The following is an 11,020-nucleotide window of genomic DNA, read 5'->3' as shown; positions in this document are numbered from 1 at the left end:
TAGCGCCCCAGCTAGCTGAATCTTACACCCCTGTAGCCCCCCGGCTACCAAAACCTTGCCACGCAAACCCGATACAGGCCCAGCTGCTGCCAGGTGTGGTTCCCCAGGCTTTTCACGTCCCACCTGGACCCATACGCTCTGCAGCCCTTGTGCACTGTGCCAGCCCCTGAGGCAGGAGCTCCCAGCAGCTCTGCGCAGCGCTCCGTGCCGCAGAACGAACTTCTGCCAGGACCCCGAGCTCTCTCTAAAGGAGACACTTCCCGAGTCATGGTGCCCGACGATCTGTGCTCAGCTAAATCGCTTACCGTTAAAGGGAAGGACAACTGAGTTTTATGCTGTCTCATCTGACATGAGACTGGAGGCACAGAAGCCAGCTCCAAGTCTCCAGCATCTAATTTTTGCAGGTGCAAACTTTAAATACCTGGTAATTGTGACATCAGCCTAATCTCCAGCTGCACACATGACGCAACCGCCAATGGTGCAGACACTGGCCTCACTATGGCATTTACCACCACTACAGTTTTACCTGACAACCATACTGTACTTTCACATTAGCATTACTACTTCTGCTGAAACCTGTCATTTACAGCAGAATTAGTACCAGCGTGTAACAGCCCGAAGACGGGACGGCCAGCTTTACATGGGCGTAGAGGGGGTACAGACTGCGCGAGCTCCAAAGGTCTCTCCCGACCTCAGCTATTCTGTGATCATCAGTTACCTGTGAAAAGTCTGTAAAACTGCCAGTCTGGGGCGAGGGGGAGTCGGGGGGATGTCAGTGCCATTCCCTGATACAACACGTGAACAGCAGAGAAATGGTACGAAACAATAAATGCATTGAGAAACTGTAATTAATGAGATTACCAGTTTTATCCACCATCACTTCTTAAGGCTGATGCACTCCAAAGAAATCTCATCTCTAAGCTAGTCTCTGTCAAGAGCTTCTACAGAAATTTACTCACTGGTCTCGCTCCTGTGTAGCGCAGTGAACGGGTATTCACCCATCTGAAGGTACTTAAATCCATACATACCTACAAGTCACAGAACAAAACTACCCGTCCCAGTCAGTGCATTACACGAACAAATTAGATTGCAATCAGCTAAATTTTAAACTTACCTGAATTTCCCCAGTGGAGAATCTATTTGTAACCGAGACTGCATCAATCAGAGGCTGATTAAAAACAAGAAAAACACAAACAAACTCATTCTAAATATTTGGTCCTTAACTCTGATCTAGGTAACTATCCTGCCTCCTAGACCTACTACCTAAGCGATCCTGGGATTTTCAGCAGTGAACGCACATTAAAAAATCTGCTGGCAGAATTAGTGATGTTATGGGAGGAAAAATAATGCACAGAATATAAAACAAAATATTTATTATAGTTACAGTGTTTAGGAACACCTCAGGAATGTGGATGAGATGTAGCAGCTATTTTTTTATTCCTTTCTGTGTTAATCAGAGATACAAGCTGGAGTATTTCTGGGTGAACAAACTTTCCTGCAAAACAAAAAAAAGAGAAAGTTAATTAAAAATGCTCTCATTTTCCTACATGTGAAAAGTTGGCAGTGAACGGTTAGCAGTGACATTGCTGTAGGCTCAAAATAAACGCCAAATTATTCTTTTAAGAAAGAGAGTACTCCCATTTTACACCAACTATGGAATACCTGTAAGAATAGCTGTTTTTTCCACCCAAAACTTATAAAAATATTTCATGCTCTATTAAGACACTTAAGAGCTGAAAAAAAGGACCCACTCTGACCCTGACAATCCCACACTATATATCCTGCTACAGGAAACCAGCCCAATTACAGGTGCACATAGGGTATGTGCTCTGCTCTAGGCTCTGCTGAGCCTCTACCTTAGTTTAAGTTACTGAGTTCTACTAGGAGGGCAAAGACGTCAATTCGGAAATTAAGTATTCCAGCTATGCTGATGTTGTCCTTTTTTTTTCTCCTTCTTCCCTAATCACATTATTGCAGTTTGCAGAGAGCTCATTATTTCCCTGAGGGGTCACGAAAGCATAGAAGGGATTTGTCAGGGACTGTGTCTGGTGATTGCCGGTTCTCTCCCCACGTCTGTCCGTCCCTAGTTTTTTCCCAGGATAGGATGACTTGGAGTTACAGTCCTCTTGTGGCGTTCAACTCCCTTGCTAAAATAATAAAGACTATTATTTTACTTATTTTTCCTTTCCACTATCAGTTTATTTTAAAGGATGAAAAGCAGTGGATAGAATAAAAAGTACGATTGCACCTAAAACACTTCTCTGAGCTGGTTCTCGCATGTACCTGGGGCAGGTCACACAAGACCACAGCTCACCTTGGGGTAACAAATTCTACTTCACTGGGTCACGAAACACTAACAAAGTCGAAACAAGCTGCTGACAGAGCATCAGCGAAGACTGAAGCCTCCTTCATAGCCCTCCGATGGTACAGGAAGATCCTTAAACACCTTCAAGTGTAATGAAAGCTGGGCCTCTCCAGGTGAAAAGTGATGTAAAAGGAACTTGGCATAAATGAAATTCAGCTTCAACACATACAGATAAATCTAAGTTATTTTCACAGTGCAGTAAGTTTTCCCCTGAAATATTTAGGACACTTGTGGAATGAGTAAAATAACTAGCGCTCACTTGCTCTGAATGTTTATCAGAAAAAAAGGCAATTTATATTTTTCATTTATAAAAGAAAAAAAAAAAGTCCAAATGTCATACCAGCAGTTGAATCGTAAAAATCCTGCAGTCTGCCAGGTGTGTTTTCCAACTCTTCGTACTCAAATGCTTGCAGAATCATCTCACACTGGTCCAACTGTTTTACAAACTTGGCTTCTGCAGTACACTGATTTTCGTATTCCTGAACAGATTTGCAGTTACAAGAAAAAAAATTGTGTTGTTCACAGAGTATTAGAAGCTCTTTATATATCTAGAATTTTCTTCACTAGTACAAGCCGCTCCCTAAATATTCACGTCAGTTATGTCTTTCACTCTTTTTTTTTTTTTTTTTTTTTTTTTTTTTAAGACTGATATTCAGGAAAACACTTGAAACACAATTCTTTTGCATACTCTTAACTCTAAACATACCAAATGTTTTGGCTGAATCAGGGATGATATGGAGACAACCCTACATGATATACGAGTTAAATAATAGGTTCCATTTAACAGCATTTTATATATAAAGATCTTTTCAGGCCTGGATAAGGCTATAAATTACCACAGTGTGTGCCTATGTATTACCATTACCTATTTTTAAGACCTATTTTGCACTTTTCTCCATCACTTGCTGTTTTTATAAGGAACTGTTCTTTACATTTCTCCTGTCACTCCTTCTTAAATCTCTTTGGTCTAATCTGTCTGAGCTGCTTATGTCTTTATGTCTCTCCTAGGAGATAGGGAGGGGAGTCGTTAAGGGGTTTCCTCCCCTTCAGACTTCAAGTCCTTTAATCTCTCTGCTATCTTTTCCCTCTCTCCAGTCATCGTCAGTATATATTAGTGAGTCATTCACATTTCTAGTGAACTGGAACAATTTTGCTGCCATTTGCTTCCAGTGATGGTGGAAGACAGGTTTGCTATTTCATTTTTCCTTTCCAAATCTACTGCCTTGTATTTGATGCCTCATCACCTGGTCTTCTCCTGACTTCCACAAAGGTTTCCTGCTGTGCAGGTTACCATCATCTCCCTACCCTCAGCAGGTCTGACCCCATTCATCATCACCACCGCCAATAACGAGAGCAGCAGCTTAAGTACACACCGGGCCCACTCGTGCTTTCAGATCCCCACAACCCACGACGCACAGCAGTTCCACAGATGAGAGCGGCACAAACACAGGAAGTTTTTCCTACTGACCAAAGAATGTGGCATCTCTTTCTGCCTTTTAAAAAGACAACTGCGCGTGTGGGTATCATTCACAGTGACAAGATCCTGGGTTGTAATTCCAGCACACTGATGCTCAGACAAGTGTCATGGTCACTGTCTGACAGACTATAAGGAGCCAGTTTGTTCTTATGCTTCTTGCTTTACATTTGAAAGTCAGAAATCCAGATTTTGATAGCCACAACTGATTCATATACTACCCAGATTTGAACACTGCTTTGAAATTTCAATTACATTTTGATCATTATTTTAGTAATCAATTTCATTTCAACACTTTTACCTTTTCCTCCTTTCAATCTGAGCTTTGCCCCATCTTTAAATTGTTTAAATACTACTTATTATTTTCTTAAATCTGCTTATTTCTACTTTTTTTTTTTTTTTGGCTACCAAAGAGAACAAACTGTTGGCAGCATTACAAGGGAGAACTTCAGGAGAAGTAGAACTATGGCTGTTTGCTTGTAAAGGTCTGTCCCACCTCCAGCGATTAACTGGGAGTATCAATCTGTTACCAACCTCTTTGTGCCATGCAACCCACCAGATCTTATTTATACCTCAGCTCACATTAGCTTCAAGAAACATCAGCTATTCTACGTGCAACTGTGCACAGTGCTGGAATAAACACTTGGTGTTTCCTCCCTGCAGGTGCTTAAGAGTGCAAAATAACAGCATACTTTGGAAAAACAGTAACTGGTCTCTCAAACACCACAGTCTGCCTTTTAAAAAAAGGCTCCTGTACTTCTGCTCTTGAAAATAAAAAAGCAGGACAGAGCTGAAGTGTGCTGACTCATTTACTTCAATGTTTTTTCAAACGTATTCCAGATTAAGTTAGAAAGTGAAAAGATATCGGAGGCATGTCTCTGCTACCTTTCTCCCCTACACTTGCAGAGTGCCCACCAATACGGTCCGAAGCAATAGTCCTCGTAAGGCTGAAAGGGAAAGAGGGGCAGAGACGAGGACAGAGCAGCGCAGGAAGGACTTGCTGAGTCTCAACAGATCTTATCCCAGCCACTGTTCGGCTCTGGGCCATAACTTCCTACACTCACAAAAAGAAATCAGAGGGAAATGCCTCTGGCTAGCCGAAAGCAGAGTATCAAGTGATCAGAGACTTATTTTCTTCCTTTTTTCTTTTCTGTCTTTTCTTTGTTTTTAAGAAGCATGCAGTTGTTCCACTTAAGACTAGAGGGACTACATGTGAATATTAGATTTTTAGGTTACACTTGCTGCTATGTGGGTTACACTCACACTGCTGTGTTGGAGACTCAATGCCAATAAATTATCCTGAAGGTAGAAACAAAGAACAAATGATCGGACACATGCATATGTTAAATTATAGTTAATGAGAATGATAAAAAGCTAACATGCTGAAGAACCAACTGCATACTGAACCAGCTCTTACACGATCAGAAGACTGAGGCAAAGAAAAACAAAAATATGCAAAAAAAGAAGTCCTACAGCACTAATGTTATCAAAAACTCTTTTTCCTCTATTATAACACCTTCCCAAGGAAGAAGGAACCAGTGCTAACCAAACGCATGCACATTACTTCCCAGATCTAGTTATACTGGTTTGCCCCTTTACCTTGAATTACAGCACTGAAAACCCATCCCCATTGCCAGTTTCACCACACAACTACAGCAAGAAAAAAAGAACCAAACAAACAGGGTGCTGTAACAAAAGGCAGAAATTGGCTAAAAATATCTGGAATTTAAATACAGTCCACATGGAAAAGCAAGAATATGAGCATAAAATACAGCTTCAGGTCACTGAGTCCAAGAAAAATATAATGCTTTGTTTGCAACAACATGTGAACAAGATACTGTGGATGCACTTATCCTCACGTGACAGTATGCCAGGAGAAGATAAAGCACAGTAATTATAAACTTGAATTGCTTGGAAATAATCTAATCATCCCTAGTTAGTACGTATAAAAGATCTTATCAATTAACAGCACGAGTTCACATCAAAAAGTTATATCACCTTCAAATATAGAAGATACTTTCCAACACAACCATTTAAGATACCCAAGACCAGCCAGTAATGTGTTGTTTGTAGAAAAGCACTGTTCTGTGTCAATGGGCCACATTTAAGTTCAAACCAGAAGTTACTACTAAATATTTTAGCCTAATGGGCTGTAAAATAAAGAAATGGAAGCCACATAAATTATTACTGGCATAAAAAGCAATACTCCATGGCACCATCAGCTCCCATTATTTTTCCCTGTATTAAAAGATCATGAGCGGCAAACAGCCAGATGCAAACAAAAGAGATAATGTAGTAAAAAAAATAATCGGATTTATATCCAAGAGTGCTGGATGTAGAGGACAAACCCTTCCCTTCAGTTGTACAAGCCCTGCATGGGTTCATCGGAAACTCTCAGAGGCCAAAGGCAGAAGCTGGCTGTTCTACCAAAGTTTGGGGTTTGATTTTGAAATGAATACAAAGTGACCTTGACTCATACCCTTATCTCCCAAGCAAATGAATCTACCTTGTGTGAAGTCAAATTAAGAGATGACACAGTTTCCTAAGTAAACAGAAGAAGACAACGGGTTATCCTGAATTTTACCAAAGGATTAAAAGAATGCAAGCTTACTTCCCAGAGTTCATAGACTTCTTTTCTGAGGTCCTCTGACAGAAGCTGGCTCAGTTGTTGCATAGCTGCCTGAAATAAAGAAGTCATTTCCATTTATCCGTTTTCTGAGCAAGCACATTTTTACCGTAATCTTTTTTGAAGAATTAACTACTCATTACCAAGTTTGCAGAAACATACACTACACAGCAGATTATTCTAAAGTGCACGTGTACATAAATCTGCCAGAGAAGCAGTCGGACCACTCAGTGGAGGATCTTTTCTGGGAGCTGCTTAAGTTAACTGTTAGAAAACAACCTGAAAGTGCAGCCACTATCTTCAAGAGACCAAAAAGAAGCCCAGAGCAAAACAGGCAAGTCAAATGCCAGGGAACTGCCGTCAATTACCAGTTCTGCCTTCCAGATTTAACTAGTGGAGGCAACATTTGAACTTAATAGGGTGATAGGCGCAGTTCATAAAAGCAGCTTCAAAATACTAACTCCCAGTGTTGACAAGCAACTGCCCCCTCCCAAACACTCAACTAGCACATTTCCACTAGCAGAGCTGCAAACAGCTACTGACTGTCAGGCAGGCAACACAACGTAAGTCTTTAAAAGTCTCCAATTTTGAAAAACAGCGAAAAAATCCATTTAATATTCTGCAGCAATGAAATGCAGTGCTCCCAGGCTGAGATACCATTTGTTCAACAACAAAAAAAATCTTGGTACAAGGTTTAACACAGTATCAGACTGATGGTATAACCAGAAAGCAGAAATTGTTCTGCATGCTCTCCCAGCTGATCAGTCTCATTTTGGTGCTATTTCTACTGTTTTCCTAGTAACATTGAGGACTGCTTCTGAAACAATCAGCATCACAGGCAAGACAAAGGCTTTGTGCCATGACTGTTTCTCCACTTCAAATACAGGGTATAGCTTCACAGTACAGCTGAACTGAATCAGCTGCTCCCCACCATCAAGGTCTCATTCCTTCCCACTTCCTTCCAGCTCTGGAGCTCATCAGATTTCAAGGTTAGCAAAATGATTCGCCTGGCAAAAAAAACCCCACAAAACAACCAAAACAACCTCTCCAAAAACCCAATTTTTTTTTTTTTTTAACAAATCAAGTTCATTTTCTGCCTTAGCTTTGGCGAGACTAGCCGATTAAACTTACAGCACAAGCAGCAAACTTCTGAAACAAGCAAACAAGCAGAACCAGCTCAACATCAACTGTAGAGCAAAGTGAAAAAAAGGAGAACTCTGCAGCGGAAGCAGCATATTGATAGTTCAGCTCAAGCCACCTCACGTAACCGTTACCCTTGGTGTATTTTTACAACAAAGTATTTCAGAGTCAGCCTAAATGTTTAATGCTTGACCCTCCTCCCCGCAAAGTCAATAACAAAGTCCTCATCGAGTGAAACGGGAGCAGAAGGAGCTCCAAGTACTTAAGAAAACTTCTTAAACGTACCTAGGCATCAAAATATCTTTGTCATTGTCTAAATAAAAACGAGAATTCCCTCTAGGCAAAGTTGAAGCCTGATCCTTGGTGACAAAACAACCTTTGGAGGCTTCCACGAAAGAGCTGGGTGGTTTGGTTTGTTTACTGTAAGAACACACTAGGAAATACACTGAAAAAAAGAAATACCAAAATTGCAGTAGACACTGAATACCCCTATCTTTAATTTCCAGTTTCTTAGCAAAGAGCTTACTCCTAGATTTAGACATAGTCCCCCTAACCCCATGTTTTAAACAGAAAAGCATAAAAGTGGGTGTGTGTGTGTATAATTACAGCAACGTTTTGGGGGGGGGGGTAGTGGTGTTCGATGTTTTATTTGATTTTTTGTTTTGTTTTTTATGCTCTTTGAAGAGGTAACTGTAGCCTCTAAAGAGTTTCTGAGGTGTCACGTTGCCCTCTAGCTGTGGCTGGAGGAGTGGTTACATTTTCTTCAAATAATGCAGCAAACCAGAAATGACAAACCAACATTTGGACACATACAAAGCTAAAAATAAAATAATTCTAGGCACGCTTCACTCAAAGACTCATGACCCGTGCACCTGTGTCTGCAGTCCTGTGCAAATGGTTTACATAAAGTCTGTCACAACCACACAATCTGGCACCGCACAAATGATCTGCCATGAACTGTCACCCACCCTTCTCAGGGCATCAGTGCACCTCTGCTCCCCACCTCTCAGTAAGACTGGTCAATATGACTAATTCAGGCTACCAAAATTCCATCTGCTTCACAAATGGCCTACATGAAGATTACTTCAAAGGTTCTCCTTCCCTAACTTTGTACTTGGAGACATTACATGTACAAAAATCATGAGCTGAAAACTTTGTTTGTGGCATATTTGTCCAATGCCAATGACAGTATTATGTTGCTTAGAGGGTCTCTTCACTGCCACCAGAACACTAAAAACATGCAGAACACTTCACAGATGTGGCTTTCTGCCTTATGTCTGTACCTCTTCTCTCCTGTGTTTCTCCTCTTTCGAGATATTATCTGCAGGAGCGATATCTCCAACAATGCATTCAGCCATATCGTGAACCAAAGCTAATCGTATGCATCTGACAAGAAGCAAAGACAGAATAATTAGTCTTTCAGCATTTTAAATTATATCTTGTTATTCATAAAGCTAAGAGACTGCGTAATTTATCCCCTTCATATATTTTACATGGCTGGGTTTTGTTTTTTACTTTTACGTAACATTTTTCACTTTTTTGCTAAGGGAAGTAGTTTCCACCTAGACATGATTTTAATTCCTGATTTCTTGTTACAGCTGCTTGTAAATGTAGATTCAAGTATAAATACAGTTTGTACATGAGCACAGCATTCAAAAATAATATACTTAGCTTTTGTATGTTTGGCTTTCGGAGATGTTATGATAACTAACTACATTACACGCTTCACATGAACACTGCAACAGGCAGAAGACAATCTGATTGGAGCCATGCCAAATTCAGTAAATAATCTGACACTCAGCTCTGTAGCTGTGCCGGTCTGCAGCAGAATACTCAAAAAAACCCCTTCACTATTTTCATCAGCTCCTGAAGGGACACAGCAAGTATGATCCCATACTAGACTTGACAACTCATCCAACACTAATGATGTTTCCTCTTCTATGCTGTATGATTTCTGAGGCTCCTTACTGCTGCTGAGGGTCTGTCAAAATCCACACAGTATATGGCTATGGCTTTGCCTTTGCTGTCTGTGGTTACAAACTGTGTTTTAACAGAGTGTCTTCAGCTCACTTACTTATGACTTGACAGAAGGCCAGCTCAGAGCCCCTGCATTAATGACTTGCCTCAGCACCTGGAATTTAGCAATTAAAGCCTTCAGCCCCTTTCAGCTCTCCCTATCCAAAGGATGGGCGGAAAGGAAAAGGGGAAAGGACTTCAAATTCCTTCAGCGTGTTTTAAAAGCTATTCCTCAGGATGACAGCTGTTTTAAGCATTTTGGTTGCACCTCTCCTATGACGCTGACAGATGGTCACGATAACCAGAGGCGGTCTCACCTGTCCTTGTTAAGGCTTTTGTCTTCTGTCACCAAAGCCATCATCGCCATCCTGTACATATGATCGGATACGCTCTCTGGCTTCGACACGTTCCTGTACACCCATCCCGTCCGTGGTACTCTCTGAGTGAGGAGAGCATTACAGCGATGTAGACGTTACCACCTTAGGTTTTGAAGGACCCCACTTCAAAGGCACCAGCAAAATTTTGTCCCACCACCAGGCGCCCTCCTCATCCTCACGGCGCTCACATCGAAAGGCCGGGCCGCCCCTGCCCTCCCCCGCTCGGCGCCCACGCTTCCCCGCGGCAGCCCCAGCGCCGGGGCCGGCCGTCCCCGCTCCGCGGCGGGCCGACAGGCACACCTCGGAGGCCTCGTCCCTCCGCCGGCCGCCCTGCTACCAGGCCCCGGCGGCCGGGCCGGGCGCCACCACCCGCGCTCCCGCTCCCAGCCCGGCGACTGCTGGGGACGCCGCCGGAGGGCCCCGGCCCGCCCCAGGGGGAGGCCGCGGGCGGACACCCCGCCAGACACCGCGGTCGCCCGGGCCCGCAGCCCCGCCGAGATGGGCCTTCCCGCTCCCCCGGCCCCCGCGCTCGCCTTCAGCTGCCCCAGCAGCCGCAGGAAGGGCAGCAGGCCGCCACCGCCGCTCGCCCCCGCCGCCATCCGCCGCCCAGCAACGACCGCTACGGCCCGCTGCTCCTCCTCCTCCTCCCGGCCCAGGCGCAGCGCTGGGCGGCGCCGGGGGAGCGGCCGGCGAGGGGAGCGGCCGGCCCAGCCGCTCCGGATGCGGCGGTGGGGTAGCGCGTCTGCAGCTTCGGGCCTGCTGGTGTCTGGAGGGGAAGGGAAAGGGTATCTGGCTCCTCGGGGATTAATTAAACACAAACAGCGCTTTAATAATAACGGCTCAGGCTGCTATCGCAACGGGGAAAGCAGCGAGGGAAGGCAGGCTGCTCACGGGGAAGGGGGGTGGTGTGTCCTCTCCTGGGGTGCAGGAAGGAGAGAGAGAAGGCCCTGGTGTGATGGAGGGGAAGGCCGTCACGCAGGCAGGAATAGCTGCTCCTTCAGTCAAAACTCGATCGTATCAGT

At 43.7% G+C, this 11,020-nt stretch overlaps 1 protein-coding gene across 1 annotated transcript; it reads right to left on the bottom strand.

The window, feature by feature from the left end:
* Positions 1 to 1,356: 1,356 nt before the first annotated feature.
* HDDC2 (HD domain containing 2) lies at positions 1,357 to 10,762 on the bottom strand. The gene is made up of 6 exons (XM_074580834.1): positions 10,532 to 10,762; positions 9,939 to 10,060; positions 8,889 to 8,991; positions 6,451 to 6,519; positions 2,706 to 2,844; positions 1,357 to 1,495 (listed from the first exon to the last, which is right to left on the bottom strand). The coding sequence occupies exons 1-6, from the start codon at positions 10,595 to 10,597 to the stop codon at positions 1,401 to 1,403; spliced, it is 594 nt and encodes a 197-aa protein (XP_074436935.1). The 5' UTR covers positions 10,598 to 10,762; the 3' UTR covers positions 1,357 to 1,400.
* Positions 10,763 to 11,020: the final 258 nt, after the last annotated feature.

Source organism: Larus michahellis, chromosome 3 (assembly GCF_964199755.1).
Source record: "Larus michahellis chromosome 3, bLarMic1.1, whole genome shotgun sequence".
Lineage (NCBI taxonomy): Eukaryota > Metazoa > Chordata > Aves > Charadriiformes > Laridae > Larus > Larus michahellis.
This window is presented reverse-complemented; position numbering and strand designations above follow the sequence as displayed.

Coding starts and splice junctions, on each gene's coding strand:
- HDDC2 (XM_074580834.1), bottom strand. CDS start 10,597: ATGGCGGCGGGGGCGAGCGGCGGTGGCGGCCTGCTGCCCTTCCTGCGG. Junction 6,520..8,888: donor AGAAACACAGGAGAGAAGAG/GTACAGACATAA, acceptor TCTTTATTTCAG/GCAGCTATGCAACAACTGAG. Junction 1,496..2,705: donor TTTTTACGATTCAACTGCTG/GTATGACATTTG, acceptor TTTGTTTTGCAG/GAAAGTTTGTTCACCCAGAA.